The 18,828-nt window shown below is 51.4% G+C and overlaps 2 protein-coding genes across 2 annotated transcripts in view; one reads left to right on the top strand and one right to left on the bottom strand.

The window, feature by feature from the left end:
- RHEX (regulator of hemoglobinization and erythroid cell expansion) overlaps nucleotides 1-3,902 on the top strand; it is a 36,645-nt gene extending 32,743 nt beyond the window's left edge. Inside the window, exons 3-6 of the mRNA XM_030000252.2 lie at nucleotides 75-163; nucleotides 1,047-1,154; nucleotides 1,539-1,600; nucleotides 1,896-3,902. Of these exons, the coding sequence (XP_029856112.1) occupies nucleotides 75-163; nucleotides 1,047-1,154; nucleotides 1,539-1,600; nucleotides 1,896-2,099 (463 nt within the window). The 3' untranslated portion in view covers nucleotides 2,100-3,902. The remainder of the gene's footprint in view (nucleotides 1-74; nucleotides 164-1,046; nucleotides 1,155-1,538; nucleotides 1,601-1,895) is intronic.
- A 457-nt stretch (nucleotides 3,903-4,359) lies between these two features.
- AVPR1B (arginine vasopressin receptor 1B) lies at nucleotides 4,360-8,171 on the bottom strand. Its single transcript, XM_030000343.2, has 2 exons — nucleotides 6,418-8,171; nucleotides 4,360-5,498 (listed from the first exon to the last, which is right to left on the bottom strand). Exons 1-2 carry the CDS (start codon nucleotides 7,394-7,396, stop codon nucleotides 5,191-5,193), a joined length of 1,287 nt encoding a protein of 428 aa, XP_029856203.1. The 5' UTR covers nucleotides 7,397-8,171; the 3' UTR covers nucleotides 4,360-5,190.
- Between the last annotated feature and the right edge of the window lie 10,657 nt (nucleotides 8,172-18,828).

Genomic DNA, 18,828 nt, shown 5'->3' with positions numbered 1-18,828 from the left:
CAATGGCAGCTAAACAGATTTAAAATAATTTGGTTATTTCTTTCACTTAGACAAAATACTTTTCTCTTGTTCAGGTGGGTGCTTGCTGCCATCTCAGCTGTCACCTTGATCCTATACGCTCTCCTCTTGCTGACACTTTACATCATGCTCAGCAGGAAAATAGGTAATTTACTATCTTGTTGGCTTTATCTGTTGTGTTCCTCATTCTCACTCGCAATCGTCCAGTTCAGAGGGGGAAAATAATTTGCCCAAAGCTTCAACATCCCCCAGTTTGTAAAGCACAACCAAGTCCTTGTTCTGGGTCTGGTTCTCGCTCCCGCTCCGGGGAGCGACCGGCACCGCGGCGGAGCCCGCATGGAGCGAGTGCGGGAGCTGGGCCCCCCCCCAGGGACCCGCCGGACCCCCAGGTGGATTGGGCACCGGTGTGGGATGGGAACGGGTCAGGGCAGGGACTGACCACCAGCATCGCTGCCGGGGGGCCAGGCTGTGGCTAAGGGAGGCTACCCCTGTGAGCGGCTATAGGTGGTGTGGGCAGTATCAGATAGGGTTATACAGCCTTTTGTTGTTTCAAAAACATTTTCTTTTATTGCTTTTATCAGTAAAGTGGTGGTAAAATACCATCAGAACCCATTTGCAAAATATTAATTCGGATGAAGCTACAATTTCCAGCAGGAAAATCTTTCATGCAAATCTGCTGCCCACATTTGTACACAGACAAGCTCTGCTTGGCCCCGTGGGTCAAACTAATTTCAGACTTGCACAGGAAGAGGCCCTGATGCCGTGATTTAACACTGGAGTCTTTCATCATGGGAGAACAGGGCACGCACTTAATCATCCCAGTAATTGAACTGATAGATATTTGCCTGCTCCAATACATAATAATAATTATTGCCGTGCCAGCGGCTTGCACTGAACTGGCTTTGCTGTGGGGCAGTGCTGGGGCTCGGAGAGCGGGTGGGGGTCCGTGTGGCATGGAGTGTGGGGTGCGATGGACACAGCCGGCGTCTTGGGCTGGAGCAAGATGCTAACTCACCTCTTGGTTGCAGCCAGCCATTCCTGCAGCAAGCAGGCGAGCAGCAGCCCTGCAGCACAGCCCCAGCAGCCTCTGACCTCTTCAGCGGGAGGGGAAGGGGTACAAAGACCGACCTACATGGGTAAGGGGATCCTGCAGCAACGGGGTTTTGTCCTGGCACATGAATGTAAACGTATGGTATTGCACTTGTGCAGTACTCTCTTCCTTAACCAGCTGGGAAGACCTCACCTGCTGGCCTCGGGGTGGAAGAGAAGAGGGAGCGAGCGGCCGGGCGAAGGGCAGGCGCAACAGCCGCTCGCAATTCCAGTCGCCTCCTGCCTCCTCCGGGCTTGCCCTGCCCGGTTGCCCACGGGCAGGGGGGTGACGAGGGGAGGGATCACACTGATGCCTTTTGGATTTTCAATTTTCTCTCTCGAGTGTGTTCGCTTTTTCTCCCCGATTAGTTTTTTTCCTCTAACCCCCCCCTCAAGTAGCGATGGAGGTGGTAATGTTTCCTCTTTTTAAGGGAGCAGCGACACGTCTTCAGAGACCTCGGATGACTCGGACAGCAGCCCCTCCAGCCCGCAGGTACGACCGCGGGCAGAGAGCCTTTGCCAAGAGCAGCCTTGAGACTTGCAGAGCAGCAACGGGGGGATGAATGCATCGAACCCTATTGAAATACTGGCAGTGAGGCTGGGGTGATGGTTGTCACCTGCCATACACAACATTCCCCGTTTAGAGGGAAGCATCCCCAGGGGCCAGGGAGATCCCTGGGCACATCCGGGGCACCTTGAGCGGCTGCACGCCTTTGTGTGGGTTCAAGGGCAAATCCATCCCCAGGGGATGCCAGTGCCTGACTTGGGGTTTATGTCTGGTTCTGCAGGGCCCTCGCTCAGAAAAGCTCAATTACACCTCCCTGGTTTTCCCGGGGAAAGGCTGCGGGCCAGGCTCCACCAGCGACTACGAGAACATGAAGACCGGGGCGGACTACGTCAACGTGGACCCAAAGAAGAAGAAAGCAGATTTCTGGACCTGCTCCAGCCCCGTGGCATCCAAGTCCATCGAGTACACCGAGGTGAAGCTGTGACACCCAGGATGCTGCTGGCAGGGTTTCGGGTCAGACCGCCGCCGGGACGGGGAGATGCCCGAAGCCCCCGGCAGCCACACGACCAGGGCTTCCCCTTCCCCTCGCCTCGGTCAGCGCCTGGCACCGGCTGACGCCTGCCAGCTTTTATTCCTTGTAACACTCTAACCCGCTGATACAATTTGCTTGGTATTTTACTTAAATGCATCACTGTTCCTGAAGGCTGCTGAGTGTGGGATGGCGCAGAGAAGCGTTCCTCCTACCCAGGCTGAAATGTGCTCTCCAGTTTTGTGTGACAGCCCTTTTTCTCATTTCATGAAAGCAAATGAAACATCCCCCCCTGCCCCTCAAAATGGGATGTAGTTCGGGGAGGGAAACGCAGTGATCTTCAAAATATCCACCCAAACTGGCTGGCAGCTCCTCTGAATGAAGCTTTCTTTGCTGATCGCTGTCATAAAATACTTTTATATACGGTTCCTCCACCAGCTTTGCTCTCGCTGCCCAACAAGCCCTGACTCATCACCCTCCCCTGCAGCCCTTTTCCACTGATGCTCAAAATCTTTCCAAGTCCCCATCACTCCCAGAACTGTCACTGGGGCTGGGGTGGCTGCGCAGGCAGCTTGACCTCCCCGAACATGCATCAGAGTTTCCTCCCCCAGCTGAAAGCCATAGTCGTCAGCCCAGCTGGCAAACAGCCGATGGATTCCCAGGGGATTTATATCCCCCCTCCTCAGCTGGGGAACAGGGGTTGGCTGCTGGTCCCCTTGGGCTGTGAGGGGCACAGGACTGGACCACAGGTCTCCATGTGAGTGTAGGCAAGTGGAATCCCACTGTGTCTTGTGGGGAGAGGCACTATTCCCTGTTTCCCAGCTTTTGCTTTTCCTGCTTTGTTCCTGCACCGAATGCCCTGGGTGCAGGAGCCGGCCCCTCCTCGCCTGAGCGATGCCTGCACCCAGCAGAGCTGCAGCGGGGTGGTCAGTGCCCTGGGCTGGGGCACATGCTGCTTGCCCCCCCCCTGTGATCTGGCACCATGTTTCACATTTTCCTTAAGTATTGGTTTAATTTCCAGGGGACTTGAAGTAGAGCACTGCAATTTTCTTTAACAAAACTGAGTTGGGGGCCTTCCAGCTTGCAGAGATAAGCTTGGGATTGTGAACTGAATATGCTTGAAGGCTGTTATCTTCTCAGAGGTGCTGTTTCCCCTGCTTGACAGTGATTATATTTGTCAGGTCACCTTCATGCTCCCGAGGTCCAGGAGAGCCAGTGCCTGGCCAGCCCTGCTCACGGCTGGGGCTCGCTGCCCTCGCTCTGCTGCAGCAAATCGCTGCTGCAAATGGAGCCGGTTCCTTCCTATCACTCTGCATTTTGTTACTTATGATTTTTCAAGAAATAACTTTCAACGTGCTGGGAAAGGGGAACTGTGCAATAGCTGGGAGCTCTGTTAGGGGGATGGAGCCGCTGTCTCCCAGCACAGCCCCCCTCCATCAGGGATGGAGCTGCCCCAAGTGCATTTCAAATCGGCTCAGCCGCGATGTGCTTTAATGAAAGGTTGTGAGACAATTGATTTAGTATCGATCCTGGGGGCGTCAGGCACTCTTGGGTTTATGACCTCGTTGTGCAGATCTGGCCCAACTTGAAGGGCACATGAAGGAAAATGTTCAAAACCCCAAACAATCTCTGGGAAACTTTGCTAAAGGCCAGGAGAGGTGCGTTAATGGAACTGGAAATGAGGTCAAAAGCAGCTAGTGGGAGTTTCTGGAAAAACTGATTCAAATGCTTGGTGATTAAAAAGTGAAAATAATTTAAGATTTCAAAACACTTTACTCTTAATGTCTTATTTTTACAGAGTTAGCCTGTGATAAGAGAGGGAATAATGCACCTTTCTTGCAGGGAATCCGGTACCTTCGTGCTTGCTGGGGCACTTGTACATCCCCCATCACTAGCTTTTGAACTGGACTCCCAGAGCAAAAGGATGCTCTTGCCTGCCTCACTCGTGCTTTCTTCTTAAACCAAACAGCTTCTGGGAGACCCACAACACGCAGGGGGAAGGATGGGGGCCGGGCTGGGACTGCAAGGCCATGGCTCGTTCCTGGCTGCCAGCCACCCCTCCTCTGTGCTCCCAAGCTCCCTGAAGCCGTCCCTGAGCCCTGGGTGGTTTCAGCACTCTGATCTCTGCTAAATAACACAAAAGCAGCAGCAATTTGAGAGCAGCTCTTTAATGGGATGCAGCAGCTGTTGAACAGCATGGAGCAGCCCTGCACAGCGGCTGGGGGCTGCAAATAAACCTGATGGGAAGTGTCGGGGCACGGAGGGAGGCAGGATCTGCCTGGGCAAGCTGGAGCTGGGCCAGGGCTGCTCCGAGCAGCTCTCTGGTGGTGTCAGTGCTGCATTTCGGGTGCTTGCACCAGCCCGGTGCGATGCCGCTGTGCGCAACTGGAGAGGACATTTCTGCCCTGTGGCTTTTGCTCCATCCCTGCCCATGGGGAGGTGGGAGGGGGTCCAGCTCCAGAGCTGCCTGTCAGCTAGAAGGCAATGCTATGCTGCCCAGAGGGGAGAGTGTGGGGTGCCCCAGGGCGTGGGAAAGCTGTGTCTGCTCTGCCCGCAAAACCCTGAGGATGGGAGATTAGTAACTTGCTTGCAGGGAGCTCTCGAGCAGATGTAGCCACGTTGCCTCCTGCTGTGCTCAGGCTGCTTTGCTGGCATCTGTTAAACACCCAAAGCTCGAGTCCCTCCAGGAAGATGTGCTGGTGCAGCATCCCCTGGCAGACACCTGGGTTGTGAGGCATTCCTGGAGGAGAGCAGCCAGGCACCGAGAGGCTTCCTAACGTACGAGGGAGGTGCATGCTGCGGTCCGGCAACAGCTGACGGGGCTCTGTCTGTCGTCCCCGATGCTCGCAGCAGATGCAGCGTGCACAGTAGCAAGCACGCAAGGGCAAGACGGACAGCGATGCTTTCTGGGTGAAGCACACAGCTTCCTGCAAAATGAGATGCTACCAGGTGGGGAGAGACACAGCTCTGGAGTGACAACGTTCGTGGTGTCACATCTGGTGGCAGCTGTCTCCAATGGAGAGATGTGCCTGGGGACATCTGCAGCCTAGAGCGTGCCCGACTCGGTCACCGCCTCCTCGCAGGGTGGGTAGAAGTCCTTGGTGCTGCCCCCGTGCAGGGGGAGGCTGGCGGGGCTGGCGTGGTGGCTGTGGCTCAGGATCGTGGTTTTCCTGCTGCAGAGGCTCCCGGTGGAAGCCTGTCTCCGCAGCCCGGGCCGGGGGCCGCCCCAGCAGGACAGGCAGCGTGCTGCGTCCTGGAGCAGGTGCCCGCTGAAGAACATGTAAATCCAGGGGTTGCAGCAGCTGCTGAGGCTGGCCAGCAGCATGGTGATGGTGAAAGCCACGTTGGTGGACTCTGGGAAGGCAAGAGAGAGAGCTGAAACATCTACCGGGCTGGGTATGATCTGGGCAGGGTCCCAGTGTGCAACGGGCAGGACCTTGGGGGCTCCTTCTGGCTCGGGCACGTGTCCTTTGTCCCGTTGCCATCCCATCTGACGGGCATTTCTTTGGGTAGGAGAGTTTGCAGTGTGGCGGGCAGAGCTGGGCTCTAACGTTGGCTGTGGGTTGCAGGTGGGTGATGTACTGTTAATGGGGATGTGCTGGAGCACATCCTCAGGGAGAGTGCTGGGAGATGAGACCCAGCAGCTTTTGGACCTTCCTTCAACCTGTTTGTTGGCCAAAGCATCTCCCAGAGGCCTTTCGAAATCTTGGATAAAGTTCCTTCTACCCGTGAACAGGCAAGAAGAGCTACTGAAAATTTCCAGAAAAAGTTAACCTATGAAACCAGAAATCCACTTCTGAAACCTCTGCAGCTGGCTCAGCAAAAGCCTTATGGGCACTTGGTGTTCCACACGAAGGACCTGCTCCAGCAGCACGGCTGCTCCGTGAGGCTGTGGGAGGGTGGGAGCAGCAGGCACAATTCAAACCCTCCCTGCAGTCACACAGCAAACACAGCAGCTCCTGAAGCAAATTCCCGCATGAGGGGAGAAACACACACGGCAAAGATATTCCCACATCTTTACACATCCCTACAGGTGATGGGCAGAATCCATTGCTTTTCAGTGGGTGTTCTGGTGAAAGCAATGATTTGACTCTGCAAACTGTTTTCTATAAATACTACTGGGGAGCAAATCTGTAGCCATCCCCATGATTTTTAAAATGACAAAATAAGACAGCTCTTGTTTGTTAAAAATGCAACGGGTGTGTTGTGTGCGTTGGGTGCCCAGGGCTCTGCCTGCTGCGAGCTGCAGCCCAGGATCCCCACCGCTACTCACCATCATCAGGAGCATCCTCGTCCCACACCGACCACATCTGCATGCTAAAAAACGGTGCCCAGCAGGCGACGTAGGCCACCACAATGACAAAGGTCATCTTCACCGTGCGGATCTTGGCACGGGAGATGGTCCGCACGCTGCTTACCCGTGAGGGCTGCCCGCTGGGGCATTGCCCGCTCTTCTCGGAGGAGCAGGGAGCAGGAGGGGCAGCTGCTGCAGGACCCCCCGAGCTGGGGGCACCACTCTGGGTCTTGCCCTTGAGGTTCTTGCAGATCTCGTAGCAGATGAGGCTGTAGCAGACGGTGAGGATGCTGACGGGCAGGATGAAGATGCACAGTGTGGTCCAGGTGATGTAGGCTCGGGCTCCCCATGGGTACCTGAAGTCTGCCCAGCAGTCCAGCACCCCCGAGCCCTGGCGCACCTCCCGCAGGGAGAAGATGAAGATCTGGGGCAGGCTGAGCAGGCAGCTGAGCAGCCACGTAGCCCCGATCATCACATAGGCCTGGCGGCTGGGCTGCTGCAGGGTGTGCAGCGGGTGGCACACGGCCATGTAGCGGTCCAGCGTCATCATGATGAGCATGTAGGTGGAGGCGAACATGCTCAGCACCTGCAGGTACTTGACCGCCCTGCAGAGAGGGTCTGGGCCCAGGAAGCGGTACGTCACCTCCCAAATCATCTGCGGCAGCACCTGGAAGAGCGCAACGCCCAGGTCGGTCAGCCCCAGGTGCAAGATGAAGAGATGCATCCGGCTCATCTTCTTCCTCAGGCGGTACATCGCCAGCAGCACCCCCACGTTGCCTACGGTCGCTACGGCCAGGATGGTGGCCAGCACCCCGATCTCTGCCTTGGCCAGCTCCTCATCCCGGGTGTACAAAAGGGTCAGGTTGGGGTCCCCTGCCAGGGCCTGGGGGCTCAGCATCTCATGGCTGTGCCCAGACCGGCTGCGATGAGTGCTGTTCCAGCCCCATCCTGGCTCCATCCCTTCAGGAAGCTCTGCAGGAGCACAGGCAGCTATAATGCTCGTCTCCGATGGCCTGTTAAACCCTTCCCTGCCTCCCCAGGGCTGAGCTGTCGGGGTCAGTGCTGGCCCTGAGCACTGCTGCGCCAGCTCCTCTGCCCCCGGCCGCGGGGGGGCTGGACATGCCTCCTCCAGCGGTCCCCAACGCCGGTGCAGGTTGTCACCTCCTCTGCCTTGTGCTCCTCAACATCACACTAATCCTGTGCTGCGTGGCTGCGATTCCCCTCTCTGGCTGGGCTGCTCCGTGCAAATATTCCTGATAAGTGAAGAGGTGCAAGAGCTCCCGGCTCAGTCCTTGATCTTTTTCTCATCTGCACTAAACATTCCCAAATCCCTGTTTCCCCCTGGACTGCTCATCTTGTGTGCCCCCTCTACGCCCTGCGCTGGTAAATTGAAGGGGAAAGGGGAGTCGTCTTTGTTGCTTCTTTTTAGTGCAGTAAAAGTAACAGGAAAACGCTACAGAGGCTGCATGTCTTTGGCCTTCTCATTCCAAGAATAGCAGAAGTCAGGCGAGCAGTGTCCAAGTGCCCGTGTCTCTGCGGGAAGCGGAGCGGCCGTCTGCCGGCGATGGCTCTTGGTCTCCGTGTGTGTGTGAACGCCGTCCGCCCTGGTCCGGGTTTTATAGCCTGGCAGCTCCCCTCCCTGGCTGGCCCCAGCCTCCTGGCTCCACCACGCCGGCTCTGCCGCCGCGCCGTGCCGAGCACTGCCGGACGCTGCGACGGGCAGGTGAGAGCCGGTTCCCCTCCTGCCGTTCTCTCGGGAGCTGCTATCCATGGGCTTTGCCAGGGGCTTTTACCAGACGCGATTTCTGGGCGAGAGCCAAAAGCTGAGAATCCTCCTGCGCGTCCACCCTTGTCCCCCGCATCCCCTCTTCTGCGGCGTGTCAGGGCTGGGGATGCTCTGCCCCCAATTTGCACTGTCCCTACTGGTCAGACCCCCCAAATCTCTACCCTTGGCTTCTCCGGGCCCAACAGGAGAAGCCTCTGTCCTGAGAGCCTGTGCACGGGGGGACGAGGGGGTGTGGGTCCCCCAGAGCGCCTTGTGCAGCAGGAGTCAGACGTCCAGTGGCTTTGTGCGGCTGGGTCTCAGCCCCGCAGCAAAGTTGGCTGAAACATCATTTACTGGCTCCACGTCCTGTTTTGATCAGCTGTCCCTTTCCTTCTGTGTAGGAAGGGGATGGAGATTGTCCCTGGGACATGGCAAAAGCCCGAGTCTGCCTGCTTAGTCCTCAGCTAAACACTGTTGTTTTACTCCACCTGACAGAAAACCACCCCGAAGGTGGGGAGCGGGATGCTGCTTATCCGCAGAGCAGGCTCTGCCTCGGGTCGTCAGTATTTGTCCCATCCCTCATCTGCACAGAGCCTGGAAAAAATTCATGGGAAAGGAAGAGCTGATGAGGAAAAGTGAGCTGAAGGGGCCCCAGCAGATGCAGACTTTATGCAAAGGTGTGGTGTGAGCCAGAGGTAAGGTGATGGACAACAGAAGCACCCCCAGCCAAAGGACAAATGCGCTATAAATTCCGTGGCAGAAAATACAGATTAGACTATAGCTGAAATGGTCTTGCACCTCACCTGCCTCGGCTGAGCACGGGGCCGGGAGCTCGGGCACCTGCTTGCCTGTCTCTTCTCCTGATCTTCCCTTCCCACTCTTTTTTTGAGCCTTTAATGTGTCTTCCCACACGGTGTGTGATTGCAAAATATTTTCATTGCATACATATACAAATATATGTGTGTGTATACACAATTTCACTTTTGTTTTGCAACATTAAGATTTTGTTTTTCCCCTACTGGCTATGGAATGATGTCAATAAGAAATAAAGCCACACATCCATTTCCAGCATTCTTTCCTTTCTCTACTGGAGAAAGACAACAGCAGCAAACAAAAGAAATGCATCGACACAGGCTTCTTTCTAGCACTTGTCTGCTTGACACAGGCTTTGCTGCTTGCAGACCCTGCTCTGGCTCGCTGGCTGTGATATTACAATTAAGTTGCCTGTAAGAAGGCTGTTATTTGCTGAATAAAGGTTTGCAGATCACCTCTAATAACCATAAATGAGCGCAGTTTGTATCTAATTAAAAGACATTCATCCTTATAAGAGACCCTATGGATATAAAGTACCCATCACAGGAAAGTGCCTGGCTGAGGTGCTGGAGTTAGAGATAGGAAGGTATTTCAGCGAATAATGTAATTTTCTATGTTTGTGATCAGACAGCTGATTTTCTGGAAGATTAATAGAGGGCAGTGCAAAAAAACTACAAAGCAATGAAAAGCTGAGATGAAGGCAGAGATGGAAGGGCAGATTCTGCAGAGAGAAAGAAACATTTAAAAGGTTTTGGGGACAGACTCAGCTTTCACTAGCACCAGTTTGACTTGGGAGCAATTCCCTCAGAGTTAGAGCTTTTACTCCAGATTTACTTAAGTTTAGTTGTGGGGAGAATACTTCTGCAAAGGTACTTAGAGGAAAGTGAAGCTAATTCACAAAAGAAAAATGATCCTTGGAAAATAGAAATTCATTTTCTTTAGAGAGATTATCACAGGAAGGAAATTTTTCAAGCAGATGGATTTAAAAATAAAGTCATTTTCTTGCATTGGTTTCCTGAACATTTTGACACATCACTAGTATTGCCAGGCTGGACGTGTTTCAGCAAAACCAGAGCTGGGTTCTCCAACTCAGCAGCTTGGGAATTACTCGCCGAGCACGGTGCTGGTTTGTTTAGTGCTCTGGGAACCCCTGGGTGGTGATGGCCCAGCTGTGCCCAGCTGTGCCTGGGCAGCCCTGCCCCGCCCAACCCGGCCCCACCCTGCCCCGCCCAGCCCGGCCCCACCCTGCCCCGCCCAGCCCTAGCTGCAGCTATTTAGGCTGTTTCCCATAAGCCAGGCCCTGGGGGAGTTGGGGTGTTGTAGGGTGAGGGGAATGGTGCTGTTTTGTGGTAATGGTGGTTTTGGGGTTTTTGTTTGTTTGTTTTGGGTTTTTGTGTTTGGGTTTTTTTGTTTGGTTTTTTTTGGGGGGGGGGGGGGGGGGTTGGTGCTGCAGTGGTTTGTGTCCCCAGTGGAGGGAGGATGGGTGTGTGGATTGGAGATAAGCCTTAGGGCTCTGTGCTGCTGGCTATTGCTACTGTGGGGTGATGTGAGCCCTGAAAGACTGTGAAAACTGTTGTCACGAGGTCTGTGTTTCCTCCCTTACCTCTGGGTGCAATGCTGAGGTATGGGACCATGTAACTGGATTTCTAAGCTTTTAAGGTTTGGCTTGTCAAGGTAACACTGTATTACGTAGCTAATTTTTGGCAGCTGGTAGCATCAACACACCATGAAGCATAACATGTAAAATGCTGTTTCTAGTGCCAGTTGGTATCCTGCACTCTTTTACTGTAGAGCACAGAGGTAGAGGTTTTGTGATTGCTAAATCATTTGGCACAGTAGCTGGTTACTTTGCTTTGTGGGTAGCTTGCTGGTTAAATAAATAAATAAAATTTGTTGGCTTGGGTTTATTTACTGATTTGGCTTGCATTTCAACACAAATATTTTATTTGTGGTATGTGATGGTGTTAAACTTATTGCTGACAGCACAAAGCATACTTGGTCTGTCTTTAGCATTTAATTACTGAAATGCCTTCTGTGGTTCAGGTCAGGAAAAAGCAAGATCTGGTCATTTTGCACTGGTTCAGATGCTATAAAATTAATGGTGTTGCAACTGCTTTATAGCAGCTTGGGATCATCTCCTTGGAAAAGCTGAGGACAGGAATGAGGGCTGGGAGTTCCTGGTATCTAATGCTACTTTTAATGCCAAGTCTCTGTCAAAATTAAGCCATGAATGAATTCCCCTCTACCTCCTGAAAATAGAAACTGCTAAGACTTTCCAGTTCTTAAAGGCTTCAGGACCTTTAAAAGCCTAGCTCGCTCTTGCCATTGCTCTAACTCCATGTAGGACCGTCCTTTGTTTTTCTCAGACTTGGGGAGTTTGGAAGCTGAAAACTTGATATGATTTGATTTTTTTTTTATTATTGCTTGCGATGTTTGTGAAGAGTTCTCAGAAAGTGACTTTGCTGTGTCTGTCTTGTTAGGGAAACAAATTTCTCTGCAGTGTGGTCATTAGACAGAGGATGTGACTGCAGCCTTTACTGGGAGTGCTGAAGGATTTAGCACAGCCTTGGTCCATCCTGATACCATGTGAAATGCCCCCAAATATTAAACTGTTTCTATATGGACACGTGGTTCAACACTTGCACCATGACTCCCATTACCCTCCAGAGGGAGAAAACTCTGCTGTATAGTTGGGCAGCATTATCTGTCATACAGCTCTGGGATCTGAAGACAGGAGCTTCTATAATTTTAAGGTAATTATAAGCCAGATGTGTCAGTCAGTGTCCCCTTTCCTCCTGCGTTTCCCTCATTCAGATTTGGTTTTTCCATTTAATTAAAACGTCTGATCCTGCTTAATATTAGAGAGCATGGCTGGGTGCATAAATAAATATGCTAAACACATGGCAAATGCCCCAAAGCGGTGCCTGTTAGGGACACTGCTAGGCAGAACAAGCAGTTTTGATTTTAATGGAAAATCCATGTGAAGCTGTAAAACTTGGCAAGTGGAATAACAAAAGCTGACAGTGTTGCATTAAAGAACTAAACTTTAAAGTATCAGTACTTAAAAACACTGCCTTGAACATAAACTTGGGGGGTTGAGCTGCTGTCCCTGGAGGTGTTGCGTCCAAGCTGTGAATTTGACTCAGCCTAGCTTGTCTCAGAGCATCGCTCCCTTCGTCCTCCATGCTGCTCCCCCTGTCTCTGCTGCTTGGGGACAGACCTGCCCACGCAAACACTCCGTGTCTCCCAAAACTGAGCCCAGAAGCACATGTGCCCCCCCCCAAAAAACCCTGCAGAGGCAAGCCAGCCTGCACCGGTGGGGTTTGGACTGGCCTCTTCTCCCTGGCACAGGCAGCAAGGTGAGCCTGAAATGCCTTGCAGGCTGGTGAACAGCACCAGGGGATTTCTGCTGGATAAAATAAATCCAATCCTGGGGTGTTATTGCAGCTGATAACTCTATTACAGTTTACTTTTTCCTTGTTGTTTTGCTGTGTCTTTTCATTTGACCCATATGTGTGGAAACAGTCTGCTTAAGTAGAGGCAACTGCCAGAGGAAAAATTGAAGCTACAGACATCTTCGAGATAGCAAATTACTTGTTTATCATCCTTACGTTCTCCCTGTGGGTTTCCTTGTGTAGCCAGGGATGTTTAAAGACTTTGGTAGCTGTGAAATGCTTCAATTTACTTCCCCACTCCTTCATCTCCTTTTGCTGTTATCATCATTAGCATTTAAACCCCAGACACAGCCAGAGCATTTACAACCTTAAAATCAATAATAAAAAACCAAAATTACATTTCAAGGCTGGAAACAAATGGCTTTTTCCTGTCCTCTCCTGACAGGCTGCTGTGGGGAAAATATATGTCTGTTAGCTCTGGTGTGGACAGACAGACAAGCCAGTTAACAGCCACGAGGCAGCGGGGACAGGAGAATTTGCCCGGGTTAGAAGTCCCATCAAGGCAGCAGTGATGCCGTGGCCAGACTGGGAAAGGTACTTTCTTTAGGTCCTGTATTTTGCTTTATACAGTGGAGGTCTGATCAGTGCATGGGATTTTCAGGCCCTACAGCCTATAGAGACAAGATGGTTTCTGTTCTTTTTTTTTTTTGCTAGGAAATTTGCATTGGTCGCTTAGATAACTCCCAGGCTCCAGTCCCGAGCGTGGCTGCGTGGGGACAGGTTTGCGTGGGACTGGGCTGGCGGAGCTGGTCCCACAGGCAGTTCACGGCAGGGCGGGTGCTTGGGCTGCTTCGGGCATTGGCACCTACAGCCGCTTCAGCCCACGTCACCTTCCAGCATTCTGGAGCTGAAATCGGGGTTGCAATAGTCCCGCTGGGCACAGGGATGCTGGAGGCATCCTGTGCCCTGGAGCGGGAGATGAACCGCTGGTCTCACCCTCTTCCCTCCCCTTTGGTGCAGACAAAGAAGAGCCCAGGATTTAAGATACATTTAATTGAAAATCTCAATACAGGGGGGAAGCGCACAAGAACCTTTCCATGACCTCAGATCTGCTTTGTCTACTGTTCCCCTGCTTGCGTGCTGCAAATGCTGCAGTTATTCAGAACCCATTGCCTTCCAGGTAAGAGAGGCATCAATCAGGATTGTGAAAGGAGAGGAGCAGCTGTTTCAGGACAATATATTAGAAAATGATGAATCATAGGGAAAATGTCTGCAGCGATCTGTACTCTCCCTGCTAAAGCAAAGTTCAAGGCTTCGTGATTAAAGGTTGTTCTTGCCAGTTTGATAATCAGGCCCAGGTTATGCCCAAATACAGGGAAACTTGTCTGGGATTGTGCAGCTGCCTCGGTGAGTCCACTTCCCACTGAGTGATCAGCACTGAGGTCAGCTTATATCATTCAATTAAAACACTGGGTATTTCGTACCTGCCCTGACATTATTACCCTGAAAGCTCTTGGAGAGTCAAGCTAAGGGACTTTAAGGTGCTGAGAGACAAGTTCACAGAACCAAGGCTGAGCCACTAGAAGTACTGCTATTAGGCATGCTGCTTCTCTTAAGCTGTTTGAGCAACTTCTTTCCTTTTCTTGCTGCCCTTTTGTGTATGTGGAGAATAGGACAAAATAAGCCCAATTAAAGCACATTATTGTAGTTTCACTAGTAGTTTAGCTCAACAGGCTTAACAGATAAGAAATGCCAGTGGAATTACTACCTTCAGCTTGCATGAAATGTGGGGTGGTTTTTTTTCCCCCCTATCTTAGTGTGTGAAAATCTCCTAGGAAACGTAGCCCTAATGGTCTGCCTCCTCCCTGTGCTGCGGTTCTTGCAAACGAAGCAGAAAGCTGTGCTCTAAATATGCTGTCTGGTTCTCCTAATTAAATGGCTGTGGGCAGAAGATCCTCGTAGTGTTGATGGAGTTGTAACACCAGGATGATGGCTTTGTTTGGCAGTTTCTTGCCGTAGCTCTTGATTCTCGGGCATCCACGGTTCATTACTGTGCTCTGACAATCCCTGCTGTCACAGGAATTGCCAGGGTGGAAGGTCCCAGACGTGGAGGTTGGGGAGCATCCCAGCTCTGCCTGCCGAAGGAGACGCTGCCCCAGATCTGTTCTGACTGTGACCCAGGGGAGCGGAATTTCCTGGTGTGAACTGGGAGATGCAGCTTCAGCCCTTTGGGCAACAGCAGCGGGTTTGGTGGGAGGGGACACCGCACCGGGGAGTCCTTCCCCTACCCCCCCAGCCCGCTCTGCCCGAGGCTGCGGCACCGCCGTCACCACTGCCGGGGCTTGGCTGGAAACGGGCACCAGCTTTGAGGGCTTGCACGAGTGCGGTGAGCCCTTCCCCTGCAGCTTCATTAACACCCACCCACCACCTCTTTGTCCTTTGGTTAGGGCAAGAGTAGTTAATCCTCAAACTGCTCTCGTCTCGGTTCTCTGGCAGGCAGAGCGGCAGGATGGGAGCCCTCGGGAAGGCAGTTAATGCTGTTTAATCCTCTCCCGATGTGGGGTGTCTGAGGAGAAGGTGATAAAGTACAGCGGCTGCACGTAATGTACTGCCTGCCTGGGAGATGGATGGCTGGGGTCACATCAGGCAGCCCAGACCTGTTACCGGCAGCGGCGCCAGCGCCGAGGCGAAAGGACCGGTGCGGGCTCTGCGGGACGCATCCTGGACCCAGCTGCAGCACAGGGCACTGAGCTGTGTTGTCCCTGTTCTGCCCCCAACGGACACCATTCCCCAGCATCTGGGATGCTGAATGGGCACTGGTTGAGGTGGGAATTTAGGATTATTCCTGCTAATGTTAGTGTTATAGGTGGGTGTGTTTGTTGTCTAACTCAGGTGTGTGCTCCAGTGTTCAGGGGATTATTCAACTCAATGGGAAATCAGGTTTAAACCTCCCAGGGATCCATGGGTAAACATCTGAATATTCTTCTACATCTCAATTTTTACTTTTTTCTTTTTTTTAACCTGAAGTTCAACCTCCGATTCCTTTTGGGGTCTTGTGAAAAACTGGCAGAAATTGGTATTTTTGGCCTAGAAAGCAGGAAGCTTGTCCATCTGTTTCCCAAGAGCTCCTTGCAGACCAGGACTTCTCTGGGGAGGCAGCAGTTGTGATTAAGAACGGTTGGTTGCTTTGATGGTAAAGCCAACAATGCAGAGCTCTTATAAAAGCAACTTGTTTCACTTCATACTGATTGTCCAATAAGGTATTCAAGCAGCATGGAAGAGAAATGATTCTGCCTCCTCCTCAGAAATTGATTTTGAGAAGTATCTGACTTGGTGCCTCTAAGTGCACGATAATGGTGAATGAAGGTAAAAGCCATGGCGGGAGTATAACTTATTTTTCAGGCAGATCATAGATTGAAGGGATTATTTTAGTCGAAGGTTGGACTAGTCTGTGGCAGTCTGGTTTGTGTGCCTCCAAAGAACACTGTTTAACATTACCAGACAATTGCTTTGTCCCTGACTCTTCCCTGCATGTACAGTGCTAATTGCCAAGGCATCTCTTAAAAGCTATTTTCATATGCATTTGCACAACAGATTTGAAAGGCCATGAGGATGTACTTAGCACTGCTGCAAATGGGAAATGTTGCCCTGTGTTTCAGAATAATGACATTTTGGAACCTGCCAAATGCATAGTTTTATCACTTATAATTCAGATGATCTGTGGACCAGGATTTTTGGCTGTAATGGATTATCACTTCATCATGCAAGCAAATCACAGTCTGTAGTGAGAGCCTGCTGGTAGGGAAACCACAGACTGAAATCAATGGATTTCTTCATTGGCCTTTACATTATCTCCCTGTCTCACCGAGCTGCTGTCGTCTAGAAAATGAACCAAATTAACATGCAGGTCAAGCATCAATGGGTGATTTTTCTTTAGGGTTTCTGTATGGGCATGAGAATATGGGTATTGCTGTAGCAGCAACAAAATAATTACATCTGTTCTGCATCCCGTCTTCAGGGGAGCTCACACGCTGAGTTAGCTGCAGAAGTGGGTGAGTGTGGGGAATCTCAGAGTGTGTTCAAGGTGGGGGGTGGGAGGGACAGATGCTTCTTTTTTTGTGCATTGGTTGTTTGAGGTTTTTATGGTGTTTTGTTTGGCGAAACAAAAAAACCTGAGAGAGACCTTGCTCTGATCGTAGTTCTGATATTTCCAAATTAGATGGGGATTTGTGTGCGTGGTTCTGCCCTGGGCCTTCCAAAGCCCTGTATTTGCTTGTGTTTAGTAGATAGTCCGTACCTGGTTATATCTAAGGAGCTTTTGCCTTACTATCCAGCACCAAAGAGAGATCACCATTGAGTCTGGCTGGAGTTTGGGACTATAAGCCAGAGAGCTGTTGGCTCTCCTCGCAGACCATTCATATCAATTCAGGGCATCAAATCCCACCCTGAAGCTTAACGAAGCATTGTGCCTGTCACACCGAGGTGAGAGCAAGCACAGCCTCAATGAGGGGGGTGGATTTACAGCTAACTGTTGGATTAAGATGAAATGTGAAAATCACTGCTAAACCCCTTGCATTTAGCCAAGCGAGGCAAGGAGGCTTGAACCTGCCCTGATGCCTCATGGGTCCGGGGTCTCTTTGATTGTTAGCTTCAATGGTGAGACTTAAAAATAATTAAATTAATGTCTAAGTCCTCAAAACCTAATTGGGAAAGGATTATCCTAGAAGGAAACCAGAGATGCAGAGGAAAAGGGACAGCTCCCTGATGTGACCTGTACTTGCTGCTTCAGTGGGTGATGAGCCAGATGCTGTTTTCCCTCCTGGTGATTTGTGTGTAACAGAATCCCCTGCTAGTCCCAGCAGCCAGGCTGGGGTCTCAATGAACCCTGGACTCGACTAACAACCTCTTGGGAAAGCTGGCCTTGAGACATCTCGCTGGATGTCTCAGCCACACTGGGATGGAGAGCAGAGCAGCTCTGACAGTGCAGCAGTTTTGAGGGGAATTATGACACTGGGCGATTTCTGGAGCAGCAATTGGTATCTGACCTAACATGTCTTGATCTTGCAAGCGTGCATTTGTGCTAAGTGCGGGAGCAGTCCCTCTGCCTTTAACGGGAACAAGCGCAGCTTTTGCTTCACTCGGGGATAATTCTCGCACTCTTGAACAAGTCGCTGCAGGGAGCCACCAGTTCTCTTCTCATCTGCCCCACTTGAAAGACCACGTTCAGGATAGAAGAGCACGAGGTATTGCTTGGGAAGTTACAAAGGTCCCCAGAGCCCTGGGCAACCCCATTCGACTAATATCCCAACTTCTGACAACCAATATCCACTGTCCTGCCCCCAAACTAATTAATTTTATACATGAGTGAATTTAACACCATCATTTAGCTCTGTCTGCTGGCGGAGACTTTGAAGTACAAACTGATTATGCAGGGAACAAGCTGGGAGCTGGTTAATAAGTTCCAACAAAGTGCGTACTGCTGGGAGGCCGTGGTAGATTAAATGTAGAATTTTATTGTTGTTTTGTCTTGGACTTCAGCTTGGAGACAAGTGAAGCAGCAGCAGAGTCTGTCACCAGAGAGAGAGAGAGAACCACAATGACGGTGTTGGGAAACATTTAAAAATTACATAAGTGTTAATGATCGGGATCTGACTCTGCCTCCTCTGAAAACCTCATTCTTCACCTCATTTCCTTGGTTTTGCTTCACTTCAGGCAGGCTGGTTGTTAATGGAGGAAATCAAAGCGAATCAGCTCAACAAGTCTGCTTTTATGGGGCTGACTGGACTAAAGCGTGAGATTGCTTAGATCCGAGGCGGTCAGCTGAGGGTGCTGGGCAGCCCTTGGGCCAAGGGTGTGTTGCGAGGTCTTGGCCGGTCCTGCATGGGCACTTCCAGGGCCAGACAGTGGCTCCTGATTCCATCCCTTGAGGTTCTTCCCAGCCTGAACAGCTGGGGTCTCTGGAGACTCCGTGTTTGTGGTGAAGGGCTGAGGCACTAATGAGCTCTTCTGCAGAGCAAGGGGAAAGCAAGTCCTGAACAGTCAATAAGTATTTGCCAGGACACGGTCACACTGGGAACTGTTTGTAACCTTCTGGCAAAGCAGCAGCAATGACCAGTCCAATCTGGGAAATTTAAGAGAAGTTCAAGCATCCAACCTGACATGCAGTAAAACAGCACAACCTTTCTGACATCCTAGGTAATTGCCTTTTGCTCCTTTCAAATTCACAGTATGATCAAGGGAGAGAAGGGGACAGAAAAAAGGGAGTAGAATTGCTACGGGGAGACTGTTTTAAGTAGTTGTTCCCACACGGTCCCCAAGGATTGCTCGTTTCCTGAAAAGCTCAGTGCTGCAGAGTAGACGCAAACTTAAATCAAAGCTTGTTAAATTGTGAACACTGGTTTTGGATGGCCTTAAGTC

The sequence above is a fragment of the Aquila chrysaetos genome, chromosome 24 (assembly GCF_900496995.4).
Source record: "Aquila chrysaetos chrysaetos chromosome 24, bAquChr1.4, whole genome shotgun sequence".
Classification (NCBI taxonomy): domain Eukaryota; kingdom Metazoa; phylum Chordata; class Aves; order Accipitriformes; family Accipitridae; genus Aquila; species Aquila chrysaetos.
Note: the sequence above shows the minus strand (reverse complement) of the source record. Positions and strands in the feature narration are given on the sequence as shown.